This window comes from Terrapene carolina, unplaced genomic scaffold (genome assembly GCF_002925995.2).
Source record: "Terrapene carolina triunguis isolate 2854851 unplaced genomic scaffold, T_m_triunguis-2.0 Scaffold89, whole genome shotgun sequence".
NCBI classification, from domain to species: Eukaryota; Metazoa; Chordata; order Testudines; family Emydidae; genus Terrapene; species Terrapene triunguis.
Window position 1 is genome coordinate 16,404,802 of NW_020664440.1, and position 12,820 is coordinate 16,417,621.

Below are 12,820 nucleotides of genomic sequence, written 5' to 3' on the forward strand. Positions count from 1 at the left end.
TTCCAGGCATACCCAACACTCAATTTGTTATTGTCCAATGCAATATGTGGCAGATACAATTATCAGTTTTGACTTCCAGTAATTACAGTACTGCTATGGGCTTCAAGCAAACCTGACTAGGATGGAGGTCACAGGTCAGAGTAGGGTGACCAGATGTCCCGTTTTCAAAGGGACAGTCCTGTTTTTTGGGACTTTTTCTTATATAGGCGCCTATTATCCCCCCCCCACACCCCCCCCATCCCCGTTCTGTTTTTTCACAGTTGCTATCTGGTAACCGTCGGTCAGAGTAAACTTGAGTATAAAATTAATTAATTGAAGCACCATAAAGCAGCTGTAATACTGCTACCAACTATCTTACATACTTGTATAGAGGGCACCACTACAAAATATGAAGGGCCAGGTCCAAAGCCTACTGAAATCCATGCAAAGGCTCTCATAGACTTCAGTAGATATTGGATCAGGCAAGTGCAAGGAATCCAAGTACGAAAAAGTAGAAGTAAATGTATCTTTATTTGTGTTGGTGCACACAATGTAAACTGGAACACATTCCAGCACCTAGTATCTTTCACAAAGATTATTACACAGCCCAGGAGTATTTTTTCCAGTATTTCTTTGTAAACTGTGAACAAGTTCTCAAAATGGTCATCTGCCTCAAGTCAGAATGGTGGTCTATTTGGTTGAACAGAATGAAACTACGTAATTTGTAAAAATGGAAAAGCTAAACACCCCATCTCCCCCACCCTTTTTTTTTTTTTTTTTTTTAAGACCAGATTATGTGCACAGCTATCACAATGATGGGTTCCTTATAAAAACCTGTAATAATAAACCATTAGAGACATCTTCTGCCTATACAAGATTCCATTGACTTCATCTATAACTAAGTATGCAAAATGCACCTTACAATCAGGCCCTTTTTTTCCTAAAATTTGTCAATCCTTGTGGCATTTAGATTACAAATTAAACGTTAATCTCCCCACATACACCCATTAATCGATTCATCTACTATATGAGATACGGATGTGAAAATTTTCAATAGTTTATTCTCTTTGGTTGCATTATGATACATGGGCCTGGGTTTCTAACTCAAAACACACACACACACACACACACAATGCCATGCAGGCTTAGCTAAAGGAGTCAAGTGATGTCTATATTTCTAACCATGGAAGCATATGTAATATTTGAAAAATTCTGTTGTACCTTGCAGAATTAAAGTTTTTTACCAGCTCATCTAATATCCGGTTATTTTTCAGGTCAGGTTCCGTGACTGCCTACAAAAGAACAGAAGTAAACAGACAGTGTTCAAGCAAACATAATTTACTTCTCAGATGTGTGTTTCGGACACCACCCATACAACCACCACCCCTCAAAATTGTTAAGTCAAAAAAGTTGCATAAAAATGAAGTACAAATATCTTCTACTGAAAACCATCTAAGACCCTGAAATAAGTGAGTCTCGAAAATGTTAGGTAATACCCAGAAGTATAGATAAAAACAATACTTTGTTCTAAGACCAACCCCATTAACACTAGTCTCCAACAATGCTTTATTGTACCCAAGCTCCAATCATTTTGGAAGACAAAAGTAGGCTCCTAAGGATGAGATGCGAACGTTAAGCAAGAAGGAGTAAACAAAGGAAAATGTCAGTCTGAATAATGATGGAATAAAAGATACAGATTATGGGGTAGTCTTCTGCATACGTATCATTCTTTTAAAAGAACCTTCCTCTCTATTTTAATTTTTCTCCTGCGTTACCATTCCAGAGCTTCCTTTTCCCTTACCCATATCAATCAATGGGATCTTTAAGAAGGTAGAAGGATGGATATAAAATGTGCAGTTCAGAAATATATACTGAAGAGTCTGCACTTTTTTAAAACGTCAAAAAACTGACAATATATTACAAATAGACCTTTCTGAATTCTTGCCTTGAACGGACTCATGCTTTAGGAATATGTAATGAAAATTACCTATATTTTGCCCGTACTTTTGAAACATTGTTTGTTGTGTTTAAGTAGGCTACCATTTAAAAACATCCAGTAAAACCCAACTGGCTTAAAGGCAAATCCTATCTTAAAGTCTAAGACAAATGGCCTTCCATGCACTTTATTAAGTGAAAGTCTTTCAGATAAGATCTTAATAAGAAAGTCCTGCCTGTGCTGCATGGGTATTGCTGGTCCTCAGTGTTTTTCAGAAGAGAAGGGATTTACCCCAGTATCCATGGCCAACATCTACCATGCCTCTGCTCCTGGCAGTATACTGCCATCCTCCACCCGAGAAGTGGCTGCACTACACATCTGATGAGTTGTATGGAACTCATTTTACAATATGAGTAGCAAATATATTAAACTACTTATTCTACACAATAGACACACAGGAATACACTTAATCTCCACTATGTAAAGTGTCCCAGCAGCATCAACAAGACTTAATTAATTAGAACTAGAATATTAGAAAATGCTCTCATGGGGGGGGGGGGATCACTTCTGAGTATACTCAATCTAAACATTCCATCACCAGCCACCCCAAAATAATGTGTACTCCTCAATTTAAAATATGCCGGGGGGGGGGGGGGGGAAAAAAAAAAAAAATTTCTTTTTGCTATAGGTTCTGTAAAAATTTATTTTTACTAATCCTAAATTCTGGATCAAATTCAACCTGACAGTGTCTCTTTAAAAGACCAGTAATGTGAACCATGGAATGATCAAAGATTGATGAAAATTCATTGTCCCTTTGGGGAATAAATGCAACATTTTCAAACTCAGGTGCCTACAAGTAAGTGCCTAAATCTGTATTAGACCACTTATTTAGGTGCCAAAGATTGCAATGACTTCAATGAATATTCAGGACCTCTGAAAAAAATCATGACACTTAGCTGCCTAGATATGGATTTTAGGTGCTCAACTTGAGGCTCTCTCATTTGAAAATACCAGCAGAGGTGAACAATATAAGAAGCAGTTCTATATATCTTACAATGACATATCTGATTAGACCCAAAGAGGAAAAAAAGTCTTAATACTAAAGATTTGCCCAAAACAATATATAAGAAAAACAAAACAAAAACACTTACCACACAACATGTTGGACATTGAGTTTTGTAAGACAGAAATTTGCGTATACAAAGGGAACAATCTGAAAAAAAACAAATTACATACCATATAATCAGAGTGTACTAAGCTAAGATGAACACACATTGTTGACAGTTTTCAGAGTGGTAGCCGTGTTAGTCTGTATCAGCAAAAAACAAAAAACAATGTACAAAAGGGAGCCGTGTGGCACCTTAGAGGCTAACAAATTTATTTGGGCATAAGTTTTTGTGGGCTAGAACCCACTTCATCAGATGCAGGAAGTGAAAAATACAGGAGCACGCATAAATACCCCTCTGCCATGTACATTGGCCAAACCGGACAGTCTCTATGCAAAAGCATAGATGGACACAAATCTGACATCAGGAATCATAACATTCAAAAACGAACTCTTCAGTCTCTCTGGTCACTTAATAACAGACCTAAAAGTGGCAATTCTTCAACAACAAAACTTCAAAAACAGACTCCAATGTGAAGCTGCAGAACTAGAATTAATTTGCAAACTGGATACCATCAGATTAGGCCTGAATAAAGACTGGGAGTAGTTGGGTCATTACATAACCTAAACCTAATTTCCCCAATACTAATTTCTCCCTACTGTTACTCACACCTTCTTGTCAACTGTCTGTAATGGGCCACTCTCTTATCACTTCAAAAGTTACCCTTGGTATCCTGGTGTTAATTGATTTATTTTGTTAGACTGACCTCACACTTGGTAAAGCAACCCCCATCCTTTCATGTATTTATACCGACTCCTGTATTTGTCACTTCATGCCTCTGATGAAGTGGGTTCTAGCCCACGAAAGCTTATGCCCAAAAAAATGTGTTAGTCTCTAAGGTGCCACAAGGACTCCTTGTTTTGTTTTTTTTTTTTTTTTTTTTTTAAACACATTGCTGAGTAACTATATACATATATATATATATATTAAATCTAGCAAAATGTGAACTAAAGTAATTATAGTCATACGTAAAAACAGAAACATTCAATAAAGAATACTATTCTATTTTAATGGAACCTTTACCAGCATATTTCAGCATTTGATCTCAGTCTGTGTGTCCATTTAAAAAAAATATATTTAGCCAAGATATCCCAAAGCAACATCAACTACTATTGTTAAAATATCATAGTTTACTGAGCTAACCTTCAAGTTTGAAAGAACTACGCTTCCTAGAACCACAAAATTCAAATCCCATCCAGTATATGGAGTAAAATCATGGGGAAGATTTAACACAAGTTGCATGCTCCTGTCTTTTAGGGCCTTGTCCAAAGCTCACTGAAGTCAATTCACTAACTCCCATTAACTTCAGAGAACCTTCAATTAGCCATTATTTTTATTTTCCTGCTAAGAAATGATGAAAGAGGTAAGGGCTTTTTCCTGCAATGTGCTGAGCACCCTCAACCAAAGTTGAAAGTTTACTTCAGTGGGAGTTGAGGATGCTTAGCATCTTGCAGAATTGAGCCTTCCAGAAGGGCTTCTTTGGATTAAAGGAGTAAGAAGGGCCTAGGAATTCCTGAGTTCCAATCCCAGCTCTGACAATGACTCAGTGCGTGGATATGGGCATGGCACTTCGCTTCTCTGCCTCAATTTCTCCATTCAGTAAAATGGAGATAAAAACACTCCTGTGAGGGAGGTCTTAAGTGCTTTGAGAATGTAAAGTTCCATAAGCATATGAGTGCTCTGTGTTACTGTTATGTAAATTAATAGATCTGATTAAGTTCTCTGCTGATAGGTTTTTATTCCCTACTAGTCTACTGTCAAGTAAATGTTCTGTCCTAGTTTTAACTCATGGACATAGCTTTCATTACACCTAAGTAGAGTTGATTAAACTTTCCAATAATATTGTAATTGCATTTCTTCTTGAAACAACTCTATTTTTAAGGAAAAATCTGTCAGAAGCATCACACTCTGCATCCCAAGTTATTCACAGATCGCTTTGGGCATGCAGCTGTCTAATAACAGCTGGAAGAACACATCAAGCAATAACAATCATTAAAGATAATTTTAGCATGTACTTTCTTATTGTTCCAATTAAATTTCCTGCACACCTCTGTCTGCAATAGTCTCAAGCACACCTACGTCAAAGTGCTTCTGCAATATACCTTTCTGAGGGCTAGTCTACACTAAAGCTGTAAGTCAACCTAAGTTAAGCTACTTCAGTTACACAAGTTAAGTAACTGAAGTCGACGTAACTTAGGTCGACTTAGAGCAGTATCTACTCCACACTATTTTGACGAGAGATGCTCTCCTGCCAACTGACTTGCTGCCTCTCGGGGAGATGTAGTACAGATGTCATCAGGAGAGCGCTCTGCCATTGACTTAGCTTGTCCTCACCAGACCCGCTAAATCGATCGCAGCAGTGCCAATTTAGTCATAAGTATAGAGAAGCCCTAACACAATGTGAAAAGAACATTAGGGTTACAAAACCAAGCACTCAAAAGTTGGGAAATGCCAGAATTAAGGATGCCTGCACAAACTTAACTCAGCCCCATTGTGCATATGCCAGCACAGGGATCGGCAACCTTTGGCACGCGGCCCGTCAAGGAAATCCGCTAGGGGGCCGGGGCCAGGACAGTTTGTTTACCTGCAGCGTCCGCATATTCGGCCGATCCAGGGCTGCGGGAAGCGGCGTGGGACAAGGGATGTGCTGGCCGCCACTTCCCACAGCCCCCATTGGCCTGGAATGGCGAACCATGGCCAGTGGGAGCTGTGATCAGCCGAACCTGCAGACGCTGCACGTAAACAAACCGTCCCGGCCCACCAGTGGATTTCCCTGTTGGGCCACGTGCCAAAGGTTGCCGATCCCTGTGCTAGCATATCAATACCAGCAGCATTGACACCACTGAAGAGTCTCCCTGGTGCCAGAGCAACCCATAGCACCCAGGAACAGCAATTGCACGGAAAGTCCTGCTTGGCCCCTGCAACCCTAGGGTAGAGCACGCTCAGTAGAGATGTAATCTTCCAAGAATTTAGCTACCAAACTCCAACAAGACTCTACAGACTAGGTGCAAACAGATTTTCAGAGGTATCTGAATTGGCCCAACATGTACATTTTTTGGCACAACCAGCAAAAGGCACCACCAGGGCAACAGCCTTGTCAAATTTCAAGCCCTTGAGCCAAAGCATTTAAGCTACATAGCTTCTCAACAAACCAACTGTAATTTTTTTTTAAACATGTATTTTTTCCTAATCTCTTTCTTAGAAATAGCTAAAGCACTTTTTTGCTGAAACTTGCCAGCAAATTCAGCCTGAGGCAGACACCCAGCATGGAAAATTTCAACCAAGACAGTTAATATTTGGCAAAATCATAATCAACTGAAAACAGGATCTTATAATGGGAGATGACCGGTAATCTTAACTAAAGGCAGCACTACCAGCTCCACCTATAATCCCATCTACAAGACAGCTTTGAGCCCTACTCCTGACTCCAGGTTTTGCTAATGTATTATTCTGAAAGACACTTCAGCAGTGAGTTGATAGAAATACACTCTTTGTAATAAAAACAATGGCATTTAAATCCACTAGTCCCCACAACAGACATCTGCATTCTCAAAAAAACAGTGGTTGTTTCCCAACAAACCTCTCAGAAAAATGACTGCCCAATTTACAACCTGCATTTGTGAAAGTGTCGGCTAGGATGTATAGATGAAAGACTAAAGACAGTGGTTACCACTGAACCATCTAGTATGAGGCATCATCTGCGAGTTCTGATTTAGAAGCAAGGACACAACTAGAATTTTGCTGGGGTGGGGGGCAAGTTGCCTGCCGAACTGCTCCAAATTTGAGTGGCATTGCAACCTGGCACATGGAGTCACAACATCGCTCAAATTTGACCTTGCCTCCCCTCTGCTATGCCAGCAGAGTAGGGACTCCGCTGTTACGCCACCCAGCTGTGGTCAAAGGCTGGGGGAGGGAACCTGGGCCACCCCCTCCTTGCACCCGTTTAAAAGGGCTATAAATTTTTGTTTTTTTTAATTCCCATCAAGAACCTATAAGCTCTGCACTGCACTCTAGTAAATAATAATTGACCAGATCATAACTTTCCATGTGAACCACCACCAGAGAGGAATTTTTATGAGGAAACCTCTGCACCAACTCTCTACAGCATGCCATGAGAACAGGGTGCAGGAAGGGGCTAGCTCCCTGCAGTAAAAACCACAGGACCATCCCCCAACCCTGATAGATCCTGGGGGAAATCACAAAAGGCCAGGATCATGCACACTAAGGCTATGTCTACACTACCGCGGTAAGTCGACCTATGCTATGCAACTCCAGCTACGTGAATAACGTAGCTGGAGTCGACACCCCTTAGGTCGAGTTACCGTGGGGTCTACACCGCGGGGGGTCGACAGGAGAAAATCTCCTGTCGATTTACCTTACTCTTCTCGTTGGGGGTAGAATACACGGGTCGACTGGAGAGCGATCTGCAGTCGATTTGGCGGGTCTTTACTAGACCCGCTAAATCGACCGCCGGTGGATCGATCTCAGAGCGTCGATCCCTGCCGTAGTGTAGACCTGCCCTAAGCTTCTATACCTCAGCTTTAGCTCTGGCCTTGATTTGCACCCCCCTTGGGCTCAATGCCAGTGAGGCTTCGTTGGAGTCAGGGTTTCGGGTCCCATTTAATACAGTTGTCCCTGTATGCCCTGGGACAGAGTGGAGAGATGCATGGAAAATTTAATACAGCTCTAGGCAATAAGTTCTATAAGCCCAAAGGGGGGTGGGCAGGAAAGGATTCTGCATAACTTTAGCCTCCATCTGTTGATGTACCACACAAGGGATCCACTCACTTAGGGCCCGATTCTGCAGTCACTCCACATGTAGAACTCCTGTTAATTCAAGTGAATAGAACTCCTGTTCAGAGCATGGCTATAGAATCAAGTTCTGCAACTGCTCATTGTAACCGCTGAGTACAAGTGGCAGGTCTTTTATATTACCTTTACTAACCTAGAATGTTAGTCACAGGACAGTACGCATGAGCTTGTAGTAAAAAGCAAAGGAAGTAAAAAGGCTCACCTATCTGCACACAAACACTAAGGGCATGACTAACCAGCAATGTAAGCCCAGGGTTAGTGGGACTCGAGTCAGCTGAGCTGTGTCAGAGAACGCTGGGCTTGCACGTCTATACTGTATTTTAACCCTAGGTTAAGGATTTTCTGACCCGTGCTCGAACCTAGAACTGTGGCGTCCACACTGTAGTGCACAGACCCGAGTCAAAGTAACCCTATTCCAAAGTGCCTAGCGCCTTCTCCTCCCCACCAAACCAGCATTGACGCGCTAGCCCTCCGAATGTGTTGCAAAATGAGAAAGCTCTACTGCCCACCCTGTTTCCTAACTCTGATGGTGTTACTGATGGGACTCAGGTGCCCATAAGGAGCACGTAAGCACATAAACTGCACAATGAGCTCCTTTGGTAGGTAGTTTGAGAAGGCTTTATACTGATCTACCATCTAGTTTGAGAATGGGGCTCTCCACCTCTAGGCTGAGTCACACTGGCAGGAAAATGCCCGTGTGCACCTGTTCTGAGGATAATTAGGACATCCGTGTCCAGGGCTGACAAACTATTAAAATGAAACTTTGCGATTCTTAATTTTTAAAATGGGATGTTCAATGAAGGTGTTTTTGTTTGGCTGGTTATTTATTTATTTTTGTCTGTTTGTTTTGAAGGTTGACATAGAGTGTAGGTTTCAGAAGAAATATCCCCCGCGCACACACACTCCAGCTGGCTACTGCCAGCTGTGGAGCAATGAAGTGCATCCCCTGGCCTTGGGTGCAGCGTGCTCCAGCACCCCTCCCCTCCCCCCGGAATCCCTTATCCCTGCCTCTGCCACACTGCTGCAGGCAGGGATAAGGGATCCCCAGGAGACTGTGGTGAAGTTTTGGGACTGGCTCCCATTCACCGCCCTCAGCGCATGCTGCCCAGGCATCTCTGCACATGCAGCCCCAGGAAGGGCAGGGGAGCCCCAGAAGCAAGGGACAGAGGGCGGAGTGGGACCAAGAGGCTGCCCTGTAGGGAGGCGGAGTGGCAGAGCTCCTGGATCAGCACAACCAGGGGAGAGAGAACTCCCAACATCCTGGCCAAGCTGATTCTATTCCATAGGCAATTTATTCCAGTGCTTAACCAACCTGACAGTTAGGAAGTTTTTCCTAATGTCCAACTAAACTGCCCTTGCTGCAATTTAAGATCATTGCTTCTTGTCTATCCTCAAAGATTAAAGACAACAATTTACCTCCCTCCTCCTTGTAACAACCTCTTATGTACTTGAAAACTGTTATCATATCACCGCTCAGTTTCTCTTCTCCAAACTAAACTAACTTAATATTTTTTTTCCAATCTTCCCCCATAGGTCATTTTTCTAGACCATTATCATTTTTTTGTTCATCTCTGGACTTTCTCCAATTTGTCCACATCTTTCCTGAAACGTGGTGCCCAGAACTGGACACAATACATCAGTTGAGGCCTAATCAGCGCGGAGTAGAGCGGAAAAATTACTTCGTGTGTCTTGCTTACAACACTCCTGCTAATACATCCCATAATGACATTTGCTTTTTTTGCAACAGTATTACGCTGTTGACTCATATTTAGCTTGCGATCCACTATGACCCCTAGATCCCTTTCCACAGTTCTCCTTCCTAGTCAGTCATTTCCCATTTTGTAGGTGTCCAATTGATGGTTCCTTCCTAAGTGGAGTACTTTGCATTTGTCCTTATTGAATGTCATCCTATTTTCTTCAGGCCATTTCTCCGGCTTGTCCAGATCATTTTGAATTTTAATCCTATCCTCCAAAGCACTTGCAACCCCTCCCAAGCTTGCCATCAGCCGCAAACTTTATAAGTGTACTCTCTATGCCACTATCTAGGTGTCAGCTTAACAAGGGCCTTGACCTCCAGCCCTGTAGGGTCCTGAGACCATAGGTTCAAGCCCTAGGTTAACATAATTGGTGTGTGGACACCAGGGGGGTTAGGCTTGAGCGTGGGCTTACACTGCTGTGTAGGCGTACCCCAACATCTAACAGAAGAGATGGCAGGATGGAATGAGAGTCAGGCACTAGTAAGGGATACATACACACCCACCCATAAAAATACTCCTGTACTTACAGTTATGTGAACACTGTGGTATGATCATTGCAATATCAAAGTAATCAAAGCATATCCCACAACGCAACAAATCATCCACTGCCTGAAATGGGAAAAATAAAGTTAAGGTCAGTCAAAGGCACCCTTCAAGAGCTCTTCATCTGACTATACGTCTGATATAAGAAATATCTACATGCTTTCACTCTCAGAAATTCTTGTCCACCAGTTTCCTAAATCCCATAGATGAAAAACAACAATCTCTCACATCTTTTGGGGATGAGTTTAACAGTTGCTTTACGTCAAAAGCTGTTACACTAAATGCCAACACAAATGCAAATTGTCACATAGCTATTCAGTAGCAGCTTGCTGAACACAAATTCAATAAACAAACTGAACTGAGAACAGCTTCCAAAATCAGTTCCAATGTGTATACTTAATCTTTGGCACCTCTGCTAGAGCTCAAGGGTGAAAAGGGGGAAAGGAAAGGCAGTTCTTGCAGAAGACCCTTCCCAAACGGGAGCTCTGCTAGCAATTCAATATTATCAGACATTCCTCCTGACAAACTCTCCCCATCCAGCTTCCTCCCAAGCAAAAATGGGGGCCTGGGTCTTGTCGAAAGCAAAGGGCCTGCTCTGCTACCTAAAAGTTTTAGGAGGGGTGGGGAAGGTAAATTCCACCCTAAGGCCAGCTGCAATCCTCTGATACTTCAGGTATCCCCATGGTCACTCTTCGGAGCCCCCATGAATCAAAATGCCAGCCCTGACACTTGGCCAGCTCTAGAGAACCACTCTCTTGATTAAGCATTTTATGGACCCCCACTCTTACTTATAAGGATCTTTGGACCATAAGTCTATTACCATCCCCAATAAGCACCAATGGACGCCCCCCCCTCCTCCTCCTCCTCCTCCATCCCTTCCCCCCCTCGGTCCTGCCCCCCCGCCCCAGTTCTCACTGGGCAGGCCCCGAGCCCCCCCCTCTCACCGGGCCGGTACCCCCCGTTGTCATGGGGGGGCTCAGTACACGCCCATACAGCTGGGATCCGCGGCTCCAGTGAGCTACCCCCCCCGCGCAGCGCCGGGACTGAAGCCCCGAGGCGCCTCCCTCCCACTTACTTTCAGCAGGGAGAGGTTCTCCGGCCAGCGCGGCTCGGCCAGCGCCATGGTACCCGCCACAGGCAGGGCCAGCTCCCAACCCGCACGCAGCCGGCCCCAAATCACCCGCGCTCAGCAACCGGCGCGCGCATACTTCCGGCCCCGCCCCGGAGGTTGCTGGGAGATGTAGTTTGTGGGGCGGCAGCGCTCTGCTCCCCTGGCAGAGCTGTGGCTGGGCCGGCCAGGGTGGGAGCGGGGCCAGTCATTGGGGGGGGAGGCTTGTCCCTCTAGGAGAAGATATACCTATCCCATAGAACTGGAAGGGACCCTGAAAGGTCATCGTGTCCAGCCCCCTGCCTTCACTAGCCGGACCAAGTACCGATTTTGCCCCAGATCTCTAAGTGGCCCCCTCAAGGATTGAACTCACAACCCTGGGTTTAGCAGGCCAATGCTCAAACCACTGAGGGATTCCTTCTTCGCTGCAGTATCAGCCTCCCTCTCCCAGAGACACTGCCAGGGCTGTTTAAAATACGGGGCCAGCAGGTGCAATGGGACCCTCCCCTCAGGGATTTCCCTACACCCCCCCTGAATTTCACCAACACACCCCACCACCCCCAGTTTTGTGAACTAGTTACATGCAGCGTTGCCAATTTAGTGATTGTTTGGAAATTTGAATTGAAATGGAAACATTAATACAAACAAAAGCATATAAAGTGTATGATAAAATACGTGCATCTGAAAAAGTATAATAGATTTGAAAACTATGAACATAGACTAGTTTCCTTATACAGCTGTTGTTTTTTATGACAATGTCAGTGCATTCATTTCGGTGATGTTGGCCAACCTAATAATTTCAAATTATGATTTGTAAGCAAAGTCTAAATGAGCTCTCCCTGACAGCTACTGATGAGCTGGGGGGAAAGGTTTCAGGACCAGATTGTATTTACATTCACACCTAATCTACATAGGTATCCAGCAAACAGAGCTGTATTGCCCAAGTAATAGATTTTGGCTGGGGTTGGGTTACAAATCCCATGAATGAGGGGGGTAATGTATTCTTATTGTATGAATAAAGGGCAGTAGAACTGTACTTAGCCTGTGCTGATTGAGGGCATCAAGAGAAGATGGGGACAGGTGTTTTGCTTGATGGTCTGCCTGATTCACAAGTACTATTGACATCATTCTCCCACTACGAGAAAGGGACCAAGTGACCTTCTCCGTTGGATCATATGAACTGGAACCATAAACTCCCTAAACATTAAATCTCACCAAATGAGGGTCAATCCATCCTCATCATCATATCCACTCATTATACTCCACACCCGAACACAACCACTCTATGAACTTCATACCCTCATATCTCAATGTCTGTACTTTAACCCATCAACCTTTTACCCCCAATCGGGGATATTGCAGACTATGTATTCCTCATGCCACCTGATCTTAAACCAAACTTTGCACCCTCGATAATCTGTATGTTATTCCCTGATAACCAGAAACTTCTATGCTCAAACTCTGTTCACTATTTTTTTTAACATCATCTTAATAAAATTTTTAAATTTGACCTGCCCCT

General features: G+C 43.4%; 1 protein-coding gene across 3 annotated transcripts in view; it reads right to left on the reverse strand.

Moving 5' to 3' along the window:
* Positions 1-11,349, reverse strand: part of RAD18 (RAD18 E3 ubiquitin protein ligase) — a 121,234-nt gene extending 109,885 nt beyond the window's left edge. For all 3 annotated transcript variants that reach the window (XM_026650425.1, XM_026650424.1, XM_026650426.1), the window contains exons 1-4: positions 11,269-11,349; positions 10,178-10,259; positions 3,067-3,128; positions 1,201-1,271 (exon numbers count right to left, since the gene is read on the reverse strand). In XM_026650425.1, coding sequence (XP_026506210.1) covers positions 1,201-1,271; positions 3,067-3,128; positions 10,178-10,259; positions 11,269-11,316 — 263 coding nt within the window. In that variant the 5' untranslated portion in view covers positions 11,317-11,349. The remainder of the gene's footprint in view (positions 1-1,200; positions 1,272-3,066; positions 3,129-10,177; positions 10,260-11,268) is intronic.
* Positions 11,350-12,820: the final 1,471 nt, after the last annotated feature.